Source organism: Drosophila sulfurigaster, chromosome 3 (genome assembly GCF_023558435.1).
Source record: "Drosophila sulfurigaster albostrigata strain 15112-1811.04 chromosome 3, ASM2355843v2, whole genome shotgun sequence".
In the NCBI taxonomy this organism is placed as follows: Eukaryota; Metazoa; Arthropoda; class Insecta; order Diptera; family Drosophilidae; genus Drosophila; species Drosophila sulfurigaster.
In genome coordinates, this window is record NC_084883.1 from 34,688,927 (window position 1) to 34,716,754 (window position 27,828).

The 27,828-nt window shown below is 38.0% G+C and overlaps 1 protein-coding gene across 1 annotated transcript in view; it reads right to left on the minus strand.

The window, feature by feature from the left end:
- LOC133844151 (frizzled) overlaps window positions 1–26,153 on the minus strand; it is a 114,397-nt gene extending 88,244 nt beyond the window's left edge. The window contains exon 1 of the mRNA XM_062278007.1: window positions 24,954–26,153. Coding sequence (XP_062133991.1) covers window positions 24,954–25,661 — 708 coding nt within the window. The 5' untranslated portion in view covers window positions 25,662–26,153. The remainder of the gene's footprint in view (window positions 1–24,953) is intronic.
- Window positions 26,154–27,828: the final 1,675 nt, after the last annotated feature.

The following is a 27,828-nucleotide window of genomic DNA, read 5'->3' on the forward strand; positions in this document are numbered from 1 at the left end:
GCTCTGGTTGAAATAAAATTCAATGGATCGCATGGCTAAAATAACCAACAAGCGATACCCTGTAAAATGCTAAAATTATTAAAAGGGATTACTAACAGACTAACTTTAAATGCAATTCTAGTATCAACCAAAAATTGTATTAAAGGTTTGTTCTATTTCATTTAAACATTTTTTACTAATTCTTTCACATTTTAGCACTTCTTACAGGGTATCTCTGCTGCTATTTCACTACTTTTAACAGTCACCATGAAAAGCAAATTAAGCCGTCAACCAAAACTGAAGAATAGAAAAAAATTTGTGTTTGTGCATTTTGCAAATAAAAATAGAAGACTAAAAAAAATTGCCAGAAAATTGCCAACTCGATGGTACTGCACCTGCAACAATGCCACGCCCACCAGAAAAAAAAAGGCCGAACTAGAAAAGATTTAACAAAATGTTTGTTCGAAATTTGTTGAAGCGCAATTTTGTGTAGTCGCTTAGGTTAGAGGCATAGAGCGAAGTCAACAGCAGAGTCAGATTTGTGACCCAAGCGCAAAAACTTTGAGGGTGTTCACTCTTCCCCCTCCCTCCTCACCACTCACCAATTCAATTCCTCTCTAACTCTTGTCTAGCCATATTTAAGGGTTTAGATGAGCACAAACGGGGAAAAGTTGGCAACTTTGACAAGTCTCTCCCCCTTAGTTCTAGTTCTGTTGAAATTCGGTTCGGTAATTGCAAAATTTGTGCGAGTGGCGCGTTGCAGATAATGGAAACTTTTGGTGCCGAGTTAATGCCACTTGAAATTGTCGGGAACTCTCATTCTCATGATAGTCAAGAGGGAGAGAACTAACCTCCGTATGGCAAAACAGGTAAGCAAAAGTTATATTAAGAAAACAGCTGAAAGTGCGACATTCGCTAGCGAATTATTTGCGTATTTATGGTTTCAGTTTTTGACCCTTTAACAACCGGCAAAAGATGTGCGTGTGTGTTTTTCCCCATGGACAAAAACTTTGCCAATTGGCTTTTGGCCGAAAGCTGCTAAAGTTTGAATCCATTTCACAAGCTGAGCTTTGCCATGAGTCCAATGGTTGCTCTGACAGCTCGGATGAGGGTTTAGACTTCATTTTACTGGACTTACGACTTGATAAATGATTGATATTACGGATGGGGATAAAGCTGTGGGATTTTCAACATACCTGGAAATAGAAGAAAATAAGAATTTAGTTAGCAACGTTGCAAATAAAAACGAAAATTGTTTTGCTACTATTTTAGATTTATTCTGTGACATATTTGCATTTACTTTATGCTGACTAGTTACTCTGTCCAGCTAAAGTGCTTACATTGAGTTTATGTGTTTAAGAGTTGAAAAATCCTTTTCAAAAGTTTGAACGTTATAAATATTTATTCAGCTTCTAATCAAGCTCAAGTTGTTAAAGTTGTTAAATCTTTGTAAATTGCAAATTCTCGTTTCACTAAAGTTTACGCTCATTCAATTTGTTTTGCAACTGTGAAAAATTCATGAAATTTTCTCGCTATTCACAGACACCTTCTCTTATCATCGATTCTGGTTTTTCCGGGGGTGATTTTTGCATATGCCAATCATCATCTGTAATAATCAGACACACTCACACACCATCCACACAATTGGGGCATGCAGCTCGTCAGCCAAAAGAGTCTTCATGTAATTTCCATGTTCAACGCTTTCCTCTAGTCACACCTCAGTGTCTGCAAGTCCTTTCTCTGTCTCTCTCTCCCTCTCTTTCTCTGGGTATGCAATACCAGTAAGTGCAATGGCAAACTCGCATTTCCACAGCTTATTAAAGAACCCGCCCCACATTTTGGAGCTCGCCAGCAACTTTCACCCAGATCAGACTGGCAAAGGCTTTGCCACAGTCTACTGCAAGTCCTTCTCCCACTCGCTCACAGACTTCTTCCATACATATAATTCTGGTGTTAATGCATTTGGAAAGTAGCTGCATAAAATCGCTCAATTTGCTGGCTGAGCAGAGAAGGCAGAAGGGGCAAAGAAATGCTCATGAAATGGCAGCTGTTTTGTTGCCTATTTACTGCCACTTTAACCTAATTTCATTAGCCAAAGCATTTGAGCAGAGGAATAAACTGAAGTAAAGTAGAGTGTAGAGGAGAGCGAGAATTGCTTGGCACTTTTACCTGGCCATGTTGGCAACTCAATTAAGCAGCGACCCCAAACATGGAAAGAGATAAAAATCAAATGTAAAAATAAAACTGGCCAGCCAAGGAGATGTTGTGTCCCCAGTCTATGTCCACAGCAATCCACTCACACTCTCACTTCGAGGCAGTTGCAGAGAGACTACAGAGAGAGAGGGAGGAGAGAGGGGAAGCAGAAGCCATCTCCACATGCATGTCAAGTGTCTTCGTCTCGGGCTTCGCTGTACTCCGTACATAAAAATCCAATTTTCGTAATTAAAAAAATAAAAGCGACTCAAAGAAGCTGCTGGCTTTTGGGGTCTGTTGGGGTTGCCTCTGGACAGTGAGCATAAAACGGGTCTCATCTCATTAGAGCATATACAAACACACGCACACACACTTGCACACTCACATGCTCGTCACAGTAGCAAAAGCACTTGAGAGCACAAATAAAAACAACGAAAACTGGATATTCAGATATATTTTGAATGCAAACAGCGAAGAACTGGCAACTAAACCAACAACCAAATGATGTAAAATCAACAAAAAAAGCATTAAAAATGAATTGAACAGCTCTCTACCTCTCTTTGTCTCTCTCTCTCACTCTTTGTCTTTGTCTTTCTCTCACTCTGTGTTAAAGCACTTCTAAATCGCATATCATCGTCACTGACGTCCATCGCCATTGCCATCATCGACATCGACATCGACGTCGTCATCGTCATCGTCAGCATCATCATCATCGCTTGTCCTCGGCTCCAAACTGTGTCCGGCCATCGTTAAAACGCTAAGCACGTTTTTAATTATCTTCCACTGTGCGAGCGAGATAGCGAATGGAAAGAGATAGCGACAGAGAGTTGGGGCTAGTGGCACCCTTAGGAGTTACGCTTGAAGAGGCAGCTGTGATTACTTAAGTGCTCGCCTTTGAGGCGATGCAGATGGAGCCAACACGAACAGTCCCTGGCATAAAAAAATATCGTAGTGCACTAAAATATTATGATCCCTTTCTAATAATTAATTCCTGGTGCTTTTATGATCAACTGCAGCAGCAAATTTTGGACGAAAACAGTTGAAAATCATGAAACATTTCATATAAACAACGAGAAAATCACAATCCATTTCTAAAAATTAATTTCATTCATAAAGCATTCATTTGAAAATGTAACTGCAATTTATAGTGATCATTTATATAATAAAAGTTTTGTACTCTAAGTGCTGGTCAAATTTTTTGTTTGCAAAATGTCTTCTTTCTTAAAAGATCTACAACTTAAATTCTTAATTCATGATCATTCAAAGCAGCAAGATCTTTATACCAAAGCATTTTCCTAAAGCTAGTTCTACCTATTCCTGTTTAAAGGATCATCTTAAACTTCATCTGCCTGTCTATAAATATTAGAGATTGTTTATTTATTTACATACAAACATAGTCGTAAGACCATATAATGCACAGCACATGACTTGGCCATTACTTTTCATAGTTTTTCGTAGTTTTCCCAACTCGTGCACTCGGCTCTTCTACTCTGTATACTTTTATGGCTCTTTCGCCGGGCAGGTTCAACCTGTCGGACACATAAAAAATATTACAACCTTTGCAAAAGGCTTTTCAGCAGACTACTTGCAATGTGCTTTATGTCCAATATAATAAAGTAAGGCACTGACTGTGCGAAGCACTGGGGAGTCAGCTGCTGTGAGGCACTGTAAGGTAAGGCAGAGACAGGGCTCAAAAGACAATGAAAGGGATTGTTTGGTACTCAGCAAATTTGATTGCATTTTGATGGCTTTTAATCAGCTTAAAAATTAGTAGCCAAAGCATCAGGATGCTGCTTCTGGTCCTGGTCGTGGAGAGAGCACCTACTTATATTGGGAGAAGTGTATTTACTTTATATCACACTGACAGTCATCAGCTGCAGATTATTATTCTTAATGATGGCAAACATAAAAATCCTTTTTTATGATATGCAAAGCAGTTTGATAATTTGCTGTAAATAATACGTGTTTCAACGCCAGACAACGACTCGGGATTCGGAACTCTCTTGCTCTCTGTAGGATGCAGCTGGCCGTAAAAAGATTGAGCCGAGACCCTGAGCTTGCGCCTTGAGTCGGAGTTGCACACATAAAAAAGAAACACTTAAGCAGCATCTTAATCAGAGAGTAAAAGACAGAGAGGCAGAGAGAGAGAGAGAGAGAAAAATGATTTTAATTTTCAGTCTCTCATTCACATGTAAATTGACACGTTTCATTACGAAGATGCAGGCAGAGCGTTGATTATGGGCGGGTTCTTCATTGCTGTGGCAACACAACAGCCACGGAAGGGGCAGGGGCAGGGGCAAGGGCGAGATGAACGTGCAACGGAAAGCTTTATATCATATCAGCCAACGTTCGCATCATGCCACACATTGTGGCCGAGTTTGCGGGCTGTGCAACATGATATGATATGCGGTAAGTGAAGTAAGTGTAACTGCAACAACGCTTCTGCTTCCCATGTCTGTTCCAAGAGCTGACACCAAATAGTTGTTGCATATTGTTGTTGCTGTTGTTGGTTACGTTGCCACAGTGATGACGAGCGCCAGTTAATAAGTACCTTGAAATGTGTTTGAATATTATTTAGCCATCACTCAAAATGAGAAGCTACTCCTACAACAAATACTGAGTTTGTATTCTATAATAATTTGAGAGTTTTGCTAATGAGATTTGGGATAAGTAAGGCTAAATTATTATGCTACAAGCTAAGTCTGAATATTGGAAATTCATGTCAGGAAAATCAAATGTGCAATTTGATACACATTTTGTATGCTCAGAATATTCTGTGATAGATATTACATTTCTAACTAAGAATGTGAGTTTGGAGATAATTATAAGCTTACAATATTAATTAGAACTAAAGTTGATCATGACTAGATAAATGATTTGGTATTAAGTCATATTATGAATCAGCAGTAAAAAAAATTATATTTTTAATAAATCAAATTTAATGAGCAAATAAATGTATTATTTTTTTAGCCATATAATAAAAATTGACTACGAATTTTAATGGCCGCACAGAAAAATAAGTGAGAAGGCTCTAGTCAAGTGTGTTCGACTGTAAGATATTAATGCGTTATTATTTTTAAAATATACCGAATTGATATACCACAAAAATACTAGAAATATACCGTATGATATGTATTGTATACCATAGACTAAAAACTATACTAGATTGTCAGTAACCAAGACCCATAGTATGTAGAGGTTTTTGTCCATACAAAAGTATGTCTTAAACAAATTATACAATTTTGATATGATCGATATAGGAACATAAGATCGAAAACTTCTTTAGACTAACATTTTTATTCTTGCTCTTAGAACGTCATTTTATCTCTTTACATATTAACTTTAAGCCATGTCTTACAAAATAAGGAATACGTTATTTTGGACATAAGAACTTTAAACAATTTACAGTTTCCTTCCTCAACTAAAGTTGAAAGATATTTACAACAAGCTTTCAACTTGTCAATTGTCTTTGGGCGTTGCTTCTACGCTCGTTCTCATTGCGTAATTGGTATTGTCTTTAGCTTGAGCTCTGAACTGTTGGCCAACTTGCCACTTACAGCTACTGCAGTTGAACCTTAAACGCTTTCGAGTATTTTTTTTGTGGTTTTTATATATATTTCCGCTAACTGCTGCCACACAGCCCACTTGCTGCCGTTGCTGTTGCATACCCCATCATTTATAACTGTCAACAGTTTTGTGGCCGAAACACGCCACAGCCACAGAAGAAACATACACACACACACACAGTTAAACTAATATTTAAGCCATCAACAATGACGAAACGCAGACGGATTCAGCCTCTGAGCAATTGCCACTCCACACGGAGTTGTTGCCACGCTCCGCCCCGTCCTGCTTCGCCCTGTTCTTGCCACATTCGCAGTCTGCAACTGCAGCTAGACAAACAAATTATGGCCACTGTCAATAGACGCGCATTTCTATGCCAACAAAATAGCCAAGAAGCAGCAACAGCAGCAGCAGCAGGAAAAAAGTAAAATGCTTAAAAGAAAAACAAGTCAGACAAGGAAAAAGGCACCCACAGTTGTTGCCACAGTTGCACAGTTATAGTAGTAGAGCATGGCACGGTTTGACTGACTGCCAAGTTGCAAGTTGTAGTTTTCTTTTCTGCCAACTGTGAAAACTGTGAAAATTGCCGTCAGGCATTTGGCCAAAGAAGCCAAGAGAAGCAGCATCGAGCATCGGGCATCGGGCAACATCAGCAACAGGCGGTTCCCTTGGCTAATCATTGCAATTGGCATTGGAATTGAAATTGCGAATGCGATTGCGATTGTGAATTGCAATTGGCTCAAGCTCAAGCTTGCAACATGTTGCAAGCAACAAGCCAGTCAACAGCAATTTCCACATTTGCATTTCTTCTCTTTTTGCCTTTTCAATTTCTGTGTGTTTGCCAGCCTCTATTTTATTTTATTTATATGTTTCTATTTTTATTTAAATTGTCTAAGCGATTGCAAAAATTTTAACTTTGTTGCAACAATTTTGCAATTCTTTTCGAGTTTTATATTTTTTAGACTTTTTATTTTGTTTTGAATAGCGCCCGAGGACATTTATGAAATATGCAGACGAGTGTGTGTGTGTTAGTTTGTATGTGAATTGACGCATAACTGCATTTTTTTTAGCCTTGTTTGTTTGTCTGCATCAGAAACTGTTTGCGTCCTGCGGCGCTTTTCGTGTTTGCCAAATTATTGCATTGCATTTTATTTCATTTTATTTTTTTTTTCCATTTTTTTCTTTTTTTAGTTTGTTGTTGCAGTTGTTTGCCGAATTTCCATTGTTGCTGGCGGTTGGCAAGTGGTTGGCCATAAAAGTAAAAAATGAATTTAGATGGCTTAAATGGGCTATGCGGCTGTGCAATTAGTACTAAAAATAGTGTAAATATTCAACAATCATCGAGGTGGTAGCTTTTAAGTGCCAAACAAATTGAAAACATTTTGAGAAAAGAATGCTCCCAATGAAAATAAAAATGAAAATGAAACCTGTAGCGCTTGCGGGTAATTGAGATACAAAACGAGTATTTGGCTTAAATGGCTTGCAGAAACGGCAGTTTAATAAATAAATTAAGGATTTGCTTCAATAATTGGAAAAATTATTAAAGGTGTATTACTTTTTCAATTATGAAAATTAATATATAAACACTTTATAATATAATTTATAGATAAATAATATAATTGTATAACTTTTTGTTTTGCAGATTGTAGCTTCAAAACCAAAGTTTATTATTTCATCATCTATGGATGTCTAGTCTACTTTTATTAGATGATATCAAATGCATAATACTGTATAGACATTAATATTTCATAAGTTAATTAAAACATTATCAAGGTAGTTATACTTATGGTATTTATATAATATAATAATATATAGTATTTAAAAAAAAGTACAATTTCTGACAGATTATATATTGCAAATAAAGTTGGCTGTGCTTTTGAAAAAAATTGTATATTTCAATCAAAATTGTATTACTAAGACTCCTTTTTATAGGTGTATATTCACTGTATCTATGTTTAAACTAAGCACATTTATAATTTCATTTATAGATTTCATACACAATGTTGTTTTTATTTATTTTACTGATAACCTTGGCAATGCATTTCGAATGTAAAGTAAATCTTCACTAGCTTAGAAGATTTACTTGAACACATTCTTACAAGTGTGTATTTCAGAGATGAACAAAACAACATAAATACTTTTATAATGCCATTACTATGATTTTGTAGATACCATTATCTATATATTCCAAATCGTAATGTCACATTTCAAAATAAATTTGAATACTCCAAAGCCTTCTTATATAGTAATATAAACATAGGACTATATGGACACATTCGTTGATTACTCAACCCGTAAATGCAACGAAAATGTCGAATATAGTGTATTACATGTTGTACCTGACCATATGTAATATAGTAAAGTATAGTATAGTAAATCCATTCAAATGTAATCCACACCAAAAGCAAATGCAGCCCTGTAAAAAACGTGCATTGAATGCCACACAAAAGCAAACCAAAAATTTACCTCCTCATCGAAAATGGTATATGAAGCGTGTAAACTGTCAAAGACCGTTAAAGGTGCCAAAGTATTTTACACAGCTGAAGTGCCAAAAATCGCGTCAACTTCCTGTGCAATCGATTGGAAATTGTATCAGTTGCCATAAAGGCGCATTGGCGATTGAACTCAAAACTCAACAACTCAACTCAACACAAAAAAACATGCAGAAATTGCAATTTAAATTCGATAATGCAATTCGCATTTCGAATAACACAACCATATTAGTCATGGGCTGTTGGAGTTGGAGGCAAAAACACTTTAAAAACGACCATTTGAGGCACACTCCACAACGAACGGAATATACTTATATATATAGTTTTTGCGCCTTTTTGCATAGCTAATTTCCTTTCAAGATAAAGTCATAGACACAAATGGCCATAAATTACGCACTACAAGCTTGTGCTCGCTGGCTAAAAAAATTTTATGTTTATCGCCAAAGATAAACTCGATCGCCTTTAGAGATAGGCATCAGAAGACAAACGGCTAAAAGCCGCCAAATGGCGAACTGGGGAACTGCGGATTGGAGGCTTTCACCCTATAAATAATATAATCAAAGCATTTGTAATCGATGCAAGGCTATCACAGCAATTTAATCGCAAACTTTAATTGTACATTTTTTTCAGTTGTGCACAAAACTGGCACAAATATGTTTGCGGTAAAAGCCGAAACAAAATGCGAAGAGACTAAGAGTCTATTAATGGCTGCTCCACAGTGCCACAGTCGTTGTATTATAATAATGGTCTGTAATGGGTTTAATGGACGATATCCATAGGCGTTGCTACGTCAACCAGTTGCCATTTAAGGTCGTTGCAAATGCAACATGGCCTGCAATTTTCACTTGACGCATTGACAGCAGCTGGCCAGCAACAACAGCAACAACAAAGCATGCGATATGTGAACATTTTGGAGTGTAAAACATATGTGGGGTAGTTGCAGCAACTAGTTGCTACACAGCGAGTAACCCAATGCGAGAGAGAGACCGCAAAATATGCCAAGAGAGCTGGCAAAAACGGATGTAAGCAAATATTTCAACTATCTTTTCACTCTTTGCCCACCTTTTCTCTGCATGTTTCATGGCCTCTGTTTGTCTTGCTGTCCTTTGCTTCGAATTGAGCTACCTTTTTGCCTCAGCACTTGATTGTTTTCTCACCTGCAGAGCTGGGAATTTTTTGAATACAGGCGAAGTTGCAATGCTCTAAGTTTAACATATAATATAAGAAAGCTCGACTTGTAGATATCCGCATCCGCAAACAAAACAGTATCTTAAATGTACTAAATTAATATTCCCATAAAATACTGAAATGATTGAACATCTGAGTCTCATTAATCAATGGAATGTGAAATATCCGACACCCAATATCAATAAAAGAAAAGAAAAGCAGTCCGAAGACAGTATTATCGAGAAAATATACCAAGTTAATATACCCAAAATGTACTGAAGTAATTATTCATCTAAGTTTCTTGAATTAATAAAACATGAGATACCAGCTTCAATTTCAATATAAATAAATCATTTTAATTGAGGTATTATCATTAAAATAAAACAAAATAATATACCAAAAAAGTACTGAATTGATTAAATATCTAAGTCTAAGTCAGTTAATAGAACTTAAGAATCCTTAACGCTCTAACCAAATGCAAAAATTGTGTTTTTATTAGATTAACGACTCTCTTAAACAGTATTCTATTCTTGTACCATTTCGACCATTATTCTATACTATTAGCTAGCTGTTATCACTCAAATAAAAGCACTTGGTTGTTAACAATCCCACGCTCACCACTGTTAATGAAGCTTCATTCAATTTAGATCTTTTCAACTATAAAACGTAAACTTTTTAACTGTCAGTCAAAGTTGAGTGATGAACTACATCGTAAATGGACTAAGCCCGCATTTCTGTTAGAGAAGTGCATATATAAAAACAAAAAAAATCTCTCATGTGGGCTTTTATTTTATCCCATCGCACCTGCAAGAGTGGAAGAAAGAACTTCGTCGCCGGATTTCCATCTGTGCGTGTCCATCTGCAACTCCACCTCCTCCTTCAGCTGCAGCTGGAAGTGAAGCTGCTGCACTGATTGTGTTTGCCGTTTGCGGCATGCGTGCGATAGATCATCTACCCATCGAAACTTAAAGCAACAGTCAGCTAACAGACGCAGTACAAGCTGCAAACTCCAGTCACAGTCTCTGAGGTAGCTTCAGTCATGGGCAGTGCAGAAATTTTAATTAAATTAAACTTTACTTTGAGACACGTGTCGGATTCTGGCATATTCCCTGCGTATCTCCACCTTATCCCCATCTTCTTGGCATCGACATTGGCTCTGCCTACAGAATTTTACGACAATTTTTACTCTTCGTAGTTTTTTTTTTGTGTTTTTTCTTTTCTCCTGTTTGTGGCTGCAACTTGTTATTCAATTAAATTTGCTGCCTTGCCTGTGTTTTAATTGCATGAAAAATGGTTTTGAAGAGTTTGTTTATATGCTGCCTGTAGGCAGAGTCACTCAGTTCGCTTCCTCATGTCCTACACCTCTCTTTATCTTACTTCTAATTGATTGTTGGTCATTGTTGAAGCTCCTGCAAATTGATAGAAACTTGTGTAGCCAAAGGGGTCAAGAGATGCCACACACACACACACACAAAACGGAAAACGGACACAAAATGCTAGTTATGATTTTTGTAACCACAGCAAAATAGCACAATTTGTGGACTGAACTGACTGTGCTGGACACGTAAATCATATATGTACCTAAAGGGGCAAGAAGCACACACGAACTAAAAGCTGAAGAGGCACTCCAGCAGCAGAGTTGTATGTTAGTCGTACAATCAGTCATGTTTCTCTTATCTATCATCAAATTCTCTATTACAGCACAGCAATGTTTGACCTACAAAAACCTTTTCAACTTTTGACTTGCACACACACAGTCGCACACTCGTAAAGTTGTCGTGCCTTTTGGCCCTTCCAACATGTCGTTTCACTTTTGTGCTTCCTCAAACCCATCTCACATTGAGCTAACACAATTTGGTCACGATTTAAGCGACGCACACGCCAGAAATTCATCAACGACATGCAAGAACTTCACCTCTCTCTCTCTCCTCTGGCATCGTATTTCTCCAATTTGCCTGATAAGAAGCGTTTAACTAAAAACATGCGCCAAATTACAGCAAATTTCTCAATGTAATGTGTGCTCAAGCTCCTCCATCCGCTGGCTCATTTCCTCAATTCTACGCATAAATCAAGAGCAACTCCCCCACATCCCGAACAAATGAGTTTGCATGTCTCTGTTATTTCGTCAACATTTTATCGAACTGCCTTAAAAACAAAATTCACAGCCGCGTCACGCAAATCTAGATAACAATAACTAGGGGCCACAAATAAAAGTAGGCTACAATTTGCACTCCTCGATATATTTGCAAGCAAAAATACGGCACAAACATTTCATTTCATTGACGTAATGCCCGGGAGGCATCACATTTCCTCCTTCCAGCATAAGGTCTCTGGTAAAAGCCACAGCTGTCAGACAAGCTGCACGCAATATGGAAACTATCGAAGTACTGTTTTCCCTACCTCCGACCTCCCCCTGCCTGCTTATTACGCCCTTCTTTCCACATTCATAATCGTTGACATTCACAATTTGACTTTGCAGAAAACATGAAGCCACAAATCAGAAATCAGGCAGTAGAAATCTGAAATCAGACATCACGAATCATGTTATCGCTGTGATTTGTCATCTGAGCCCCCTTAGGCACAGGTTGCCTCGCTCTCTGGTCTCTGGTCTCCGGCCTCGGTCTCGTGTTTGTCACTCTGACTGTGTGTGTGTGTTTGTCCCTCTCTTCAGTGTTCTTATCTGGCACGTTCATTGTAATTAACGCTGTAATCAAATTGGTGCCCCATGTCAAATGGCCCTCATGACAGATCAGCATCACAGCATCAACTTCAGCCTCAGCCTCAGTCTCAGTGTCTCTGCAGCAAACTCAACTGCTCTGTGGATGTGTGCCCACAGTTTGGCCTTCTGCTCTAGACCAAACAAGTTTGAATGCTACAGTTTCAATTGGCCCAGACATGCACATCTCAGCATCAAAACGTTGCCGATGCCGATCCATCATCAGCCTCAACTTCTCATATCAGTTGCCGTATCTCGCCTCGCTTCGCCTCGCCTTCTTCGTCCCCATTGCCCTTTCCTTTCATCTCCCCAGCTATCTTTTAGTTATTTGTTTAGTTGCATGAAGGGCTTAACTCGTTTCCCAACTACATTGTAACAAGTTGAGAAATGAGGATGGGAATTCTATAAATAGGGCTTATTGATTTGTCTGCCGCTTAAATTAAAATAATAATGCTTAAAATATAAAAACCTGTTCTTAATTTGTAGGTTCATATCCCCTAGAACTCTCAATTCAAAGAATCTTTTTAAAGAAATTATAGTTCTAGCGATTCTGAAGATCAAAAAGGAGTAAGTGAAATTTTTGTAAAATGTGAAAGTTTTCAAAAGTACATATGTAATTTATTTTTGAGAATACTTTTATATATTTTTATTATTTCAATTTTAGAAAACTGTTAACGTAATAATGAATAATATCCACATCGTTATAATACAGTTTTATAAAAATTAAATGAAATGTATCTAAAAGTTTATTCATTAAAAATAGAATTTTCCACTTAATAAGCAATCTTATACATATTATAATAAAGCATCAATTCATTCCATCCTAAACAGTTCCCAACTCTTCCTTATGAAAGAGTATTCCAAGTTCGTTGTAAATGCACAACTATTACAACTTATAGTTTTGTTTTAGTTCACTTCATATGCAGCCCACGCCCGTCATGTCCAGTCTCTTGCTATCTCTTCCACCTCTCTTCCTCTCTCCCTCCATCTGTTTATCTCTATCTCTGTCTCTGATTGCTCCACATATGTATGCACGTTCCATAGTTGTCATGATTTACAGTTATGACAATTTTAAGTTGGTTCATTAGGGGCAGCCACAGATGCTGCTATTGCCTGCTGACTGAGAAAATGCACTTACTTACTTACAGCTACAGCTACAAATAGAGTTTACGTTGCGACTACTTAACTATCTGCCATCTCGCTCTCACTCTAGCCATCTCACTTTATTCACACTGGGTGTGTGCGTGTCTCAATGTCTATGTTATGATTGAAGATGATTACAAATGTCTTCTTATGGCAGTTGCCTCTATGTTATTGTTGTTGTTGTTGTTTGTTGCATATTTCCCAACTCGACCATTTGTAGTACCAACCAAGATGATGGCGAAGACGTGGTCACAGGCAGAGTCTAAGTCTAAGTCGGTTGCCTGCCTGCGCTTAATTAATAGCCTCTGTCAGCATTTTTGAGCAAAGCATCCGACAGTTGTAGAGTCAAACTTGTAGTTGGAGCTAAATAATAGGTCTCTCCTAATGGTTCCCTAAGTATTTATTTATGGTTTAACTAAAGAAAAGCATTTGCAATAATGGATTTCATGCCGTGCGCTTTTACAGCTAATTGAATAACTTTCTTGTGTTCTTTTTCAATCTATGACTAGCAAACAAGTGAGAGCACGAAATGTTGTTTGTGATCATTAAATCAGACTAAAACACAGATTACAGCATGTAATTCAACATTTGTTCGTGTGGAATGCGCAGCCAACTTAACAAGGCGATTTTCTAATGTGGGTGGCAACTCTAGATCATGCTGTGTGTGGGAGTGCATAATATATGATCATTAACTCTGTTTATTACAGCTTGATTTCGAGAGCAAAAGTCGAAGTAATGCAGCGAAACTTAATTCTATTATTTATGTTAAATCGCTTGACAACTCGAAAAAGGAATTTTATTCCCACTGTTCGCTCAATATGGAAATGATCTTTAATTGAACTGTTTGGCGAACAATCAGCAACTGATTTGCAGGTGTAAACGGAAATTACTTAAGTAGCTTAGAGCCCAGAGTTCAGATATATTGTAATTTATGGAGGGCGATTATTTAAGGCATTGTCACACCGTAATCGCAATCCTGTGCTAATGAAGCCCCAAGCTGTTTCCCTCACGTTTCGGGGCCTTTTTAGCAGCTGTTTGCCATTATCATTTGTGGAGTTAAGGCTGAAGAGGAAAAAGAACAGACAAATATAACGAGTAGAGATTCAACCTTCTCGTTTCCTGCTCTGGCTCATAAACCTTTAACAACTTCTTTATAAACCCGCTTCACAGCCTACACACACACACACACGCACACACATACATATGTAGAGAGCATATTTGCCCCTGGGAGTATCACCAAAGCCAAAGCACTAAGCATAAAATTTATGATTTGCCTTTTGGCTGCCTTCTTTGACAGCAACTGCAACTTGGAGCTGAAGTTGGACTCGGACTCGAACTCGGACTGGGACGACATCGATTCATTCGCGTTATACATTCGCCATGGGGACAAAACACACACCACACAAAACAAGTTTAAGCCTCGTTGCCCATTTGCGGACTTTGGAGTTGGGATACAGCTTCTGCTTCAACTTCAAAAGCGAGAGAGAGAGAGAACTGGATCTTCGTTTCGTGCGCGTGTTTCATTTTAATTAAGCTAAACCCGAAGCGAACTGCAATTCCAATTCAAAATCGAATCCATTTATGGCATCCCTAGCCAAGGTGTTAACTGGCAATTGCAATTTGTATTTTGGCCCCAAAAGCAAACGTCCCCAATTCCCCAAAGGCGGCCAGACCAAAAATTATTTCAGTATTATTTATGGAGCAGGTCAACATGAAGTTGCTAGGTTTATTGGCCCAAGGCCTATATATTTTTGCCATTCGTAATATGTCAGTGCTGCTTTGGCCATCTTGTTTTGGCCCTTTTTGTGCTTGTGTGCTGCTTATTTATGGGCCAAGTTCTTTTACTTTACTTTTGTTGCCAATGTTTGCCAATTGTCTGGCCAAGGCAGACAATGGGCATTATAAATTCATCAGACAGTTTGCCTCTGACACACAAACAGACACAGAAGCTTGGCCGTGCATAATGTATCTCTGCATCTCTATCTGCATTTGTACATTGTATCTAAGTATCTGTGGGATGCCTTTGGTCATACAAAATGGCGCAGCGCTTAGCGAACAATGCAAACAATAAACAACAACGGCAAACCAAAAACAAACAAAAAAGGATGTCTGCTTTGTGGTTGACATTTGTTTTGTTGTGTCGTCGGCTTGTTGCTTTTGTTTTTAATTGTGTCAAATTTTTGTAGGTGGCCCCCACCCCAGCAGAGGCTTCATCATGCTCCAAAGTGGAGCACTGCGGTAGGTGCAAAATCAAAACCCACTTCACAAAATATTTGCAAAAGCCTCTCTGCTGAACACAACACAAAAAAAAATACGGCAGCCTGCCACATTGTTTTGTGATCTGAATAGCAGGATTAAAGGGGTATCCGACTGTGGTAGAAGCGGGGGAAGAGTGGAGGGGGGGCGGGGCAATCGGAACGATGATTAAACATGCAACGGTGTGCGACTAAAAACTATATGCATGTGCTTCTGGTCTAGTTGCTGCCACAAAAAAGCGCACACATCTCTATTTTTGCAAAAGCAGGAATAAGCCGAAGGCAAAGCAAATGGGATTTTGAGGTTAGCTGCAGCCATTCTATAGAAAGTCTCCTCTCAAACAGTCTGGAACAGGCCCAAAACCAACAATAACTTGACTTGCAACTTGTTGAAGAGACATTTGTTAATGTTTCTTAGAAAAATGGCTTATAAAGAAATTGCATGTGGTATTTACACAAAAATATTGCAGTGAATGTGGGAGAAACTAAACGAAATATGTCACACTAAATTGTATGTAAGGTTTTTTCAGTTTTTTCTAAATTTTCAGATTGTGTATTGTATATTTATGAAACAAAACAAAAAAATATTTCAAAGAATTTTGAAGTATTGCATGAAATAGATTTGATGTTAACGGAAAAAATGCTTCATAAGAAATTTTAATGAAAATTAAGAAAGAATTCTGAGTCAGATGTATATATTATTACAGCAAAATATCTGATGAAACTATATATATATTGGAAAAATATAAACGTAAGTATAATAAATAAAGTTTAATATAGTTTATTTAAGAACTGAATTAAAAAAATAATATAAAGAATATTTTAGAGGTTGCTTAGAAATTGGTTAAAAAACAAACAAAAATGGGGTCTTAGGGATTGTTTGAAAATAAGTTTTAAAGAAAACGGGATATAATCAGAACAACTGAAAATCGTATAGCACAACAAAAACTTAAGCAATATAAATTCTATGTCAGATATTTCATATTTAATCAGTGTTCTTAGAAAATTGTCTGAAGAGAGAGAGAGAGAGAGAGAGAGAGAGAGAGAGAGAGAGAGAGAGAGATAAACAGTTTAGAGATAGTTTTACCTCGATTATATAAAGCTTCTTTCAGATGCTCTCTAAATTTGCCAATTGTAAACAAACCAATCTTTAATCTAGCGAAAAGTATTCAATTAAAGAACCCAATTAACGATTCATTGGGCATGTCTGCGCTCTGGTTTTAATGCTCCTCTCTCTCTCTCTCCCCCGCCGCGCTTCGATAGTACCACTTCCAGTTTTGGTTTCAGTTTATTTACTGTAAATTCTGGCATATAAAAAAAGTGTCAACTGAATTGTGTGCTGACTTTAATGCTGGGTGCGGTCAGTTGTTGGCCAGTTATTACAGTAAATGGTGGATTTTCGTCATGGCTTGGGGTCGGTCTGGTCTGGTTTCGCTTCGTTTGTCGGTGGCATTGGTTTTGGGGGTATTCGGGCTTTCGGGTTTTGTGGATTGGCGCATGGACTGTCATTAAATGGTTGTAATTAAATATTTTAACAGTCGGCTGTCAGGCAAAAGTCACAGCTTAGCATTAGCATTTAGGAGAGCCGACGGCCCATGAAAATACAACACAACTCAAGCGAGTACACTCACATTCCCACTCCTATTCACACTCGTATTCATATGCACATAAGCATAATAAACATGAGTATCTCAAAGTTTTGTCGAAATGTGTTTACCATTTGGTAATAACCCAAACCCACACACATATGCTCAACAGCTCAAAGAAAAAGAAAAAAAAACAAACAAACAAACACTGGCGACAACTTGTGAAATTGAAATGAAAATGCGCGACAGTCGCCAAGTTGTCAGTCAGTTGGCCAATCTATCATGAGTTCACTTTTTGTGCGTAGGATGCTGCGTAAAAGTTGACGCCAGAGATACCCTTTAAGTGAGGCAAAAAGTAAGTTATAATCTTGAAGTTTATGAGTTGCACTGAGTGAAAATAGGTCTCAGTTATAACACGAATATGAAGTTTATCAATAGAGACTAAAAGATATTAAGAATTCGCTCAAGATTAATAATCTAGTTATGTTGGAATATAACAACAACTTTAATAGCAATCTGTAACGCAAAAATGTTATTGTGAATTTTTAAGTAAAAGTGCATTTCAGAGATACCCTTTAAGTGAGGCAAAAAGTAAGTTGTAATCTTGAAGTTTATGAGTTGCACTGAGTGAAAACAGGTCTCAGTTATAACACGAAGATAAAGTCAATCAATAGAGACGGAAAGATATTTAGTATTCGCTCAAGACTAATAAACATGTTGCTTAAGAATATAACAACTCTAAAAACAATCTGTAACTAAACAAGTAAGAAAGTTACAGTCGAGTGTGCTCGACTGTGAGATACCCGCTACCCATTTTTAATAAAGGCAAAATATTGCGGTATCATTTTCAAAATATACCGAAAATACTAAAAAAATACTAAAAATATACCAAATGGTATGTTTGGTATATCGATACAGCACACCATTCAAAATATACCATAGACGACACAATGTACCAGATTGTCACCCAAAGCAACTAAGACCCCTTGTAAGTAGGCGTTTTTGCCCATACAAAAGTATTTCTTTAATAACTTCCACAATTTTTATCTGATCACAACCAAATTTTCAGGAATCATAACTACTACAGTAATTATTGTATATACCAAAATTCGTAGCTCTAGCTTTAAAGTTACGCTTGTTTTTTAATTTTTTTGATTTGCGGGGGCGGAAGTGGGCGTGGCCAAAATTTGAAACAAACTTGATCTGCGTGCAAACATAACAAATGCTGTCGAAAAAAAATTATAGCTCTATCTCTTATAGTCTCTGAGATCTAGGTGTTCATACGGACGGACGGACAGACACACAGACACACAGACACACAGACGGACAGACGGACAGACGGACAGACGGACATGGCTATATCGTCTCGGCTGTTGACGCTGATCAAGAATATATATACTTTATAGGGTAGCAGATGCCTCCTTCTACCTGTTACATACATTTCCTGCCGGCACAAAGTTATAATACCCTTCTACCCTATGGGTAGCGGGTATAAAAATCTAATCCATTTTAAAGAAAAGAGATACTCTTTAGTTGAGGTAAAAATTAAGTTGTTATTTGAATTGAATTAAAAAAGTCTCAGTAATAACATAGAGATAAAGTGTTTCAATAGCGACTAAAATTTATAAATAAATAAAGATGGAATATAATATCCCTAAAACAATTTGTAGCTGAAGTTCAATGCATTTTAAAGTAAATGTTGACTGTTGCCTGAAATGAGGCTAGGAGTAAGTTGCATCAAATGAAGCAAGTCTCAGTAATATCTCGGAAAGAAAATAATTCAAACGAATGAGATGAATTCTCTAAACTGGAATATAAATACTCTTCGATTCATAAAATATACCGTATGAATATACCGCAAAAATACAAAAATATAGCCAGATCCATTTTTGTTATATTATATTAATATAGTATAACATTCAAAATATACCATAAAATACAAAATATTATAACATAGATGGTCAGCCAAAGCGAAACAAACATAATATTCTAAAATAAACACTCTTGTATATAATCCAATTCAACTTCTCATTTTCTGGAACTTGACTTCACTTGTCCGTATTTTTTCTAGGAATTTCCACCTTTTCTGTGTACTCTGCTCCGACTTTCATCAATGTCAACTAAAAAGCTGCACTTTAATGTGCTTTTATTCGTTGAAATTGAAACTGAAAAAAGCAAGTTATATTTATCTACTTAAAGTTTGAAGTAATACTGTGAAAAAAATGTTGTTTACAGTTTCACTTTCAAGTTGATGCCCGGGGACAAAGGACAAAAAGCAGATGACAAAATGGGGGAAAAGGCAACATGTCCTGTTGAACATTGTTGTTGCCACTTAGTTGTCGCCGTTGCTGTTCCTATTTCTGTTGTAGTTGTTATCGTGCTGTCCACTCACTCAAAGCTGATGAAAAGCGAATAGAAAAATAGCAGCGACAACAACGTGAAGTAAGGAAATAAATGAAATAAAAGTAAAAACAAGAGCAAATTGTTTGCCTTGAAGTCTACTGGTAATTTTTATGGATTTACAAGGATTTAACACAAGGACACAAACTGAGAGACTTTCACACACACACGCACACATACGAAAGCGAGTGTGCTTAAGTAGCCGGAAGTTTTTCCTTATTTTTATGTTGTTGTAGTGTATTTTGTTTGTTGCCCAGCAAATTAATTGAGTTGAAAATGTTGTCGTTGTTCTGGCTGCGATTGCAGTACGAAAAATAAATAAATAATCATCATCAGGCTTCGCATTTATTGGTTATAAATTGAACAATTCGAGCGGAAAATATTAAGTGGATTATAGTTTTAATGCTCCTTCGGCCCCGAACTTCACTGTGGATATTTGTTAAAGGACATTGCGGGAAAATAAATTGCACAGATACGAGAAGAACAGCAGGAGACAACAAACAGGCAAATACACAGGGAGAGAGAGAGAAAGAGAGGAAAGAATGGCAAACATGCTGACCTCTGGGCTTCGGGGTTAAGAGCTTTAGCCCACTAAATGATTATGAGACGACTTCGTGTAGCCCAGAGATTAGTCTTAAGTCTCTCTGAACGTCGATAATGATAAATGCTGCGGGCCTGGTTAACGGTAAGTTGGCCACAGCAAAACAAATACTGCGAAGAAGTGAGAGAGAAGAAGAGAGACAGAGGGAGACAGAGAGAGAGAGAGAAGTCGCAGCAATCAATGCAAATTTGATATAAGAAACTTACTGTTCAAGAATTATCATATCATTTGCAACTTTTGAAGCTGAGTTTCTCAACTTTTTACAGCTCATTTAACTGAACTGTTTTTGTGCTTTTGTTCATTAATCGATTCTCGGTTAATTAGCGATATGTTGCCTTAAGAAGAGACTGAGTTTGGAGTTCAACTTGGTAATATCAGAAGGCTTGAGATAAAAATAGATTGAGGGTAATAATCGCAGTCAGAAAGAACGAAAAAACATTTTAGATAATTGGGGAAACATTTAAATATATTAAATGAAATTAAATGCGTAAAATCAGTTAAAATAAAAAAGAGTAATGGTAGTAACTATTGCTATAAGGATTATTCAAGTTAAGTCCCTAACAAACTCTTGTAAATGTTGCGAGCTTCGCTCCCCCAAGAACTGAGCAAACATTTCATGTAACTTAGGGTTGTTTTGCAACTAGCAAATTGTCATTAAGAAAAAGATGCTCCTAGCCAAATGCGATGACTTTTGAAAGAGCATTTCCTTTTAGTATTTCATCAAAGCAAATATGATTACTCAAGCCAAAGGCAACTCAGCCTCATTTGGCTGCTGGCAACACAACACAATAGATACAAAAGATCTTTGAACTGGCGTTGTAAGGGTCGTTGTATTGTTAAAATATATATAATATCACAATCAATTATCATAAGTCACTTTCTTTTGCCTGTCAATAAAAGCACAATAGACATCTTTCTTTCCCTTTGCCCTTGGCTGTGGAAAGCCTTTTAGATAAATTAACATTCACAATATTGACCTTTGCAATTGTGAATTGTGAAAAGCAAATCATTTGAAGAAGCGAAACCCAACAAAGCGACAAAGGAGCAAAAAAGGCATTTCCAATTAAATTAGTCAAAGTGAAATTATAATCATGATGCTTGTTGGACATTCGACATATGCAACGCCTTTTTTGCCACAAACAAGCTCCATTATGCAAAGGCAACGGGGCGTCCCGATGAAAGCCACAAAAGGATGATTCTCCTATCACACACACACACACAAAAAAGAGGATAATCGAGAATTTGGGATTAACAGTTGCAACTGAAGCTGAAGCGGGACAATCAATTACAGTTTCGCTTGGCTGGCTGCTTTTCATTTCATCGTTTTATCGTTTCATCGTTTCAGCATTTCCATTTCCATCAATTAAAAGGCCATGCCACGCCCACAAGAATGCCTAATGGCATTCAGTCAATGCCGCAAAGCCCAATGAATTATCCTTTGGGAGGCGGAGAAAGGGTGAGGAACCTACAAATCGAATCGTGTCTCGCCTGGCGCCTAAAATGCGTCAAAATCGTTTCAAATGAGGCTTTTAATGGTTTTACGATTTTCCATATAACACACAAACAAACACAACAAACAACAACAAAACAGCCACAGGAGGATCCCTAAAATTGCCCCCAAAACGCTCTGTTGTCCTCTCGCGGTCTTTGATTAATTTATTTTTGGGTGTCCTGTCTACACATACAATCATCAATCGGACATTGGCCCAGGCCAAAACGAAGCGCTGTCAATGCGTAAACTTAATCCTCTCGTTTTTAAACTCACCCAGACAGACTCACTCCCCTCAGTCCGCCTCTCCCAACTCAACTCATCCCAACTCAATCCAACCAATCCCGCCTACCCCCCTTTGTCCCTTGGCAGTTGTCCAATAAATTGACGAAATGGCAGGCGGTATGCGCTCGAATGCTTAATGAAACATTTTGGCAAAAAGGGGGGAGAAGGAAAGAAGGGAATCCCCCCCCGAAAAAGGGATACGCTGTGGCTGTGGAACTCATTGAGAATTGTTGTGGTATTGGATTACGCATAGAGCTCAATTGATTGAGTATTCTTTGAATGTGCCAGTCTATTTTACAATCCTAGCAATTTCAACACGTAAATAAGAGAGAACAACAAACCCAAAATAGAAATCGTAACACAAAAGAGACTAGTTCAATATTCAATACGCTTATTATTGTTTTGATATATGATATGATATGATATATCAAAGAAAGAAAGAAGGAAAAAGAAAAGAAATATGAATTTCATATTTTGTAAGATTGCTTTAATATCTATAAGAAAACATGATATGAATATACTTTATTGCTTAATAATCGTTTTCAACTATTCTTTTTATTAAGAAGAGTTATATGAGAAGGTAGAGTACTGAGACTTTTTTGTTGATATACAGAATTTATAAATATATTATTTAAATAGTTTGCTCTCTGTATGTTTTATAATCTCTGTCTAAGGAAAACAAAATTTTAATGATTAATTTCAATTTCCATAAAAACAACGGATATTTAATATAACAAAAAAACATTTTCTTACTATATGAATATTATATATTTTATAATCTCTGCCTAAAGAAGGATTTACTTTAATTTCAATAAGAACAACGCATATTTCGTTTTAAGATAACAATTTCTTGTTCGATGAATATTTATATCTAAAAACTATGCCAAATTGTAGTACTATTTTTTGGCCACACATTTGTTAAATAGTTTTCCGTTTCTAAATTTCTGCAGCAATCATTGTACTTTCTTATTCTACGCCCTCCTGCAATACCTGACTACTATTGCTTTTTCCTAGATTTGTAACGGCACTCGAAACACTTTTCTGTGACAAACTGTTCTATCATTAGCAAGCAAACTAATCTGCTCCACAATTAGAGCCCATTCCACAGACTAGAGTAGAACACCTTAAGCCCGCTTCTTCGACTACTGTCTCAAATGTGTGTGCATCAAACAAGCTGCTAAATTTCGCACGCTGCTCTCAAAAAAAAAGAGAAGAAAAAAGAAAAAACGACATTTAAGACTAAGAAGGCTTCGAGTTGTATTTCTCTTGCTTCTACTGATGATGATGGTGAGGAATTCAACAAAACACACACACTCTCTGACAGACACACAGACAGACAGACACTCAAAATGATAGCAAAACAGAAAAGACGAATGTGGAAAAGAAATACAAAAAAAAATACAAAGTGTAGCCAGCAGCTAGACATGTATCTGTGTATCCGTAAGATACTCTGCTACGCTCTTACGGCGTATAAGGCGAAGAAGTGTGAATTATCCTGCCTCAAAGTATTTAATGCGCTTTACACATGGCAACAAGGATATGCGAGTGTACAAAATAGAAGAGAAAGAACAAAACCAAAGCGGAGCGTTAAGAAAAATAAAAATACCAACAAGTACCATGCAACAAGGCATTCGATCATCAGTCATAAAAACAAACAGCAGAAGAAGAAATGAGCGAAAGAGGTGCGGGGGGTAAAGTAAACAGTTGAGAAAATCAAGCCAATAGTGTTCCCGACGGTTGATGATGATGAGCATGGCGATAATGCTGATGATAATGATGATTGGGAGGAGCCAACTACGAGCTGGGAAATTAATTATACACGAGCGCATTGAACGTGAAAATGCGTTGAAAATATCATCTGAAAGAGGGGTTGGAGAGGCGGGGGGCGAGTTAATAAGTGATGCCTTGTTTTCGACTATTGGATATTGGAATTGTGGGGATACCAAACTGTAAGCTATAAGCAGGCATTACGAATTGCTGCAGCGGTAACTGAAAACTGGTTTTTAGTTCAAAACGAAAGCAATACAATGAAAACGGTCAGAGATCAAGAAAGAAGTGAAGAGTAGTTTTTTTCATTCCAATTCCTGATAGTTTTACCTGCTCTTTAACTCCAGGCAGGTAGTTTGTAAGCAACAACAGGGTGACTCGCATCGGACTCCCTGCTGTGTTACCCTGTGCAGTGTGGTGGTTGAAATTAATTCCACTGCGCAACAGGATATGGCATTTCTTTGGGTTTGCCAACAGACCCGAAAGAGCACAACAAATTGGGCTTTGTCTTGGTTCAAATGAAGACATAAAACAACGCCAGCAGTTGACCTATTTGAAATTTGATTCTTAGAACACAAGTTCTTTTCAAAAAGTGAACTACTTTAGATGAACTGGTTTAGTATATTTGATACGAAAATATTTTTGAAGAAATTCTTTCACCAATTCGACGCTATTTTTCTTTATATCTAAAAAATGTTAGCCAACTGAATTTAACTTATAAAAAACATTTTACGCATATCTTATGACCATATAATTTAAAATACATCTTCTACACATTTACCTTCTTCCTTGAAATTTTATTATTTATATATTTTTATTTATTAAATCTTTTGTTTTTGTGTTTAAAAATAATCTATTTATTATAATCTTTTATATTTCTCAAGTTCATAATATTATTATATATTGAGCACTTTAACCTTTGACTAAGCTTCTCTGTTTATTATTCAGTCTGACAATCCTAACTCTATTATTATTTTAACTTTATAATTACTTGAAATTCTTAAGTGGCATTTTCCAACTCGTGTTATTAATATATCTGCGTTTTCCTTGTATTCTTCTTTCGCATTTATAATGGTAGTTGTATTTTAATCTTTACTCTTAATGCTCGCGCCTCATAATTATTTGTTTTTTAGACTCTGCTTCAACCATTTAACAGTCTATAATTTCAGATTTCTCCATAAGAACTGTGATCTCATTGCTCTCTGGTTTCATTAATCATTGCCTCCAAATTAGTTTCCCCATCAATCCCCAGCTCTTTTTTTTACTTTTTACGACCCATGTTTTTCCCCCAATTTTTCAAAAGATGCCGCACTTACCTTGCCGCCAACTTTGAGCTCATATCCCATGCCCAGCGGTGTCTTGAGCTGCACGGGACAAACGAATCCAATATTCCGATGTGGACTATCAACGCTGATCTGATGTTTGCGCGTGGTTACTTTCGGAGCACTACGCGTTGGTGCCGGCGTCGATGACGAGGATGTTGTGTTTTCGGCAACGCACAAATCCTCGCCGCCATGCACTGGGAACTTGGAGCACTCGAGATTCTCGGGCCAATTGAAGTTGTAGGTCTTCATGAGATTCTCACAAACGCGAGCGGATTCACAGAGCGAACGACACGGCGGAATCGGACGCTCCAAAATGGTGCAGACGGGCACATACAGAGAGCAGAGGAACAACTGCAGATCGGCACTGCAACCAATCTTGACAAGCGGCGCAAACTGATGCACCTCAAGACCAGCTTCCTCTTGCTTGGTGTGGCCAATAAGATTTGGCATTATGGTCATATTGTACGGGATGTTCTTGCAGATGGAAATCGTGATGGGTTCACAGCGATTGTGATGTGGAAAACCATCTAGCGAGGAGGTGGGCGAAGTGCCCGCTGCCAAATCGGAACCGACACCGCTGCGATAATATGAGCTGGCGTCCAGCGGTGTTTGGTCATAACGCTGCGCTGCTTGCTGCAACGCGGGCAGCATTAGCAGAAGCGCCAAAAAAGGCAGCAGCATTTTTGGATTTCTCTGCATATTTTCGTTACGTTTTTGGCGCGTTTTCTGCGCGTTTTGCGTGCGACTCTTGGATTCCTCAAGTTAATTTTCCTGCGCGTTTTGTTTTGGAATTCTCTTAGAGCTCGCACATTTTGGAGCGACACAAAGACACACGCACACACAAACAGCACACGCGACGAAGGAGACGAAGAGGGAGACGGCGACGGCGACGGCAACAGGAAAAAAAAGAATAATATTTTAAGCACTTGACACCTTTTTGAGCATTTACAAATATTTAATTTAAATTTATATGCTCTTCTCAATTTCCATTTCAATTGCTTTTTATCACTTTTGTTGCGTACACTTTGCCGGCTGTGTTGATGACCGACGGAACGGGACACAGAGCAGAAGAGAAGTGCAAAAAAGTACGTAAAACGCGCGAAACGTTAAGACGCCACCGACTTGAAATAATTCCAGATAATTCAACCGAGAGCACAACCGAACGGCAGGGCAAACGCTGACAAACTAACCATTGCAGAGCGCCAACTCAGTCAGTCAGTGTCTTTCGTCATGGGGGAGAGAGAGCAGGTTTACTCACTTGGCGGTGGGCGAGAGAGCGACATCAACAGGCCAGCTATAGCCATCAACAGCAGCCGTCGTGTCGTCACTTGTTTGCATCGCCTGCGCTCAACTGCTGAATATGGGTGCTCTCTCATGCTCTCGCTCTGGCTCTCTCTTCAGCAATGGCCACTGCATGGCTCGACCTTGAATTTGTCGCTCAATGCATTTGAGAGGGACTGAGAGCGAGAGAGCCAAACTAAGACAGGGTTGTTAAACGTTTTGTTTTGAATGCTGCGACGCGGGCAGCGACAGAGACAGCGGCTTGAGCTCCTGTTGATTGAGCTGAACAGCCGAGGAAAGTATCAACAAATGGTTAGCGTATTAATTAAAGATTACAATAAAGTACTAATAAAACTAAAGTGAGACGGCGAAGTCAGGGAGCTGTGAATTAAGATAGGCAAATGGTTTCCATATTTACATACAGAGCGCTAACTGTTATTTATTTCGATGTGGAGGGCAAAAAAGCAATATGAACTCGCATATGTTTTCCTTATTGTCGAGTTCTAAGCTGATGACTTTTGCTCCGCATTTTTGCGCGACAATTAATGTCTATCTCTCTCTCTCGCTTTTCATACGGTTTGTGTTTTTGCTTCTTCATCTGTATTTTCCTCACTTTTCCTACACTTGAACTTAATTAAGTCATTAACTTGCGTTTAATCTGCGCTTAGCTGAGGGGGAAATCAACTTGAAACGAACTTCGCATATCCCAAGCATTTCTCTAATGACCCCTCAGGCCGATGGAGCGGGAGAGAGGAGAGCGGGGCAGCCAATAAACTTGTTATATTGACAATAATGATGACATTAGAGCGAGCTTTGTCTTTGTCACCTGTAGCCTTTTGTCCACACACACACATACAGTCGCACTCACACAGTCACAAACGCAGACTCAGCCTCAGAATGCAGCCAGCCAAAGTTTAACATATTTTTCATGCTCTCGCACACACACACATAAGTTTAGACAAACTTGCATTGCTTCCTTGTCCTACTCTTGCTCGTAGGCTTAGCTCTCTTACTTGCGTTAGGTCTCTCGCTCGCTCTCACCGCCGTGTGGGCTGTAAACAAGTGTTACCGGTTTAGCCGGCGTTCCTTCTGAGCCGCTGTGGCTTCTCTGCTTCTTCTTCTTCTTCGTCTTCATTCTCCTCTTTGCCATCGTCGGCTTGTTTAATAAAAAGCGCCAAAGTTGAGCACAGCATAAAAAGACTTTTCATTGTTGTTGCTCAGCGACAGCGACGTCGAAGTCGAAGTCAACGTCAACGTCAACGTTGCTGGCTTTTTAGTTGTTGTTGTTTTTGTAGTTGGCGCACATTTTATGTTTACAAGTGAACGAACTTTGACGCCGCTGCTTCGCTCACCGCCTCTCTCTTTCGCTCTCGCTCTCTGTTAGCTACCTCTCACTCTGCATTGTTAGAAAGTGTTTGTTGTTGTGTTCTCGGCACGTCTTTTAGAATATGTTTCGTATGTAATTTTATGTAATTAAAATGAAATTGCTTCCAAAGTGTGAGCGAATGTAAACTGAAGACAACAATGATAAAGATGAGACGACATATAGCGAAAGTCAAATTGAATATTCTCTCCCCTTTCCAGT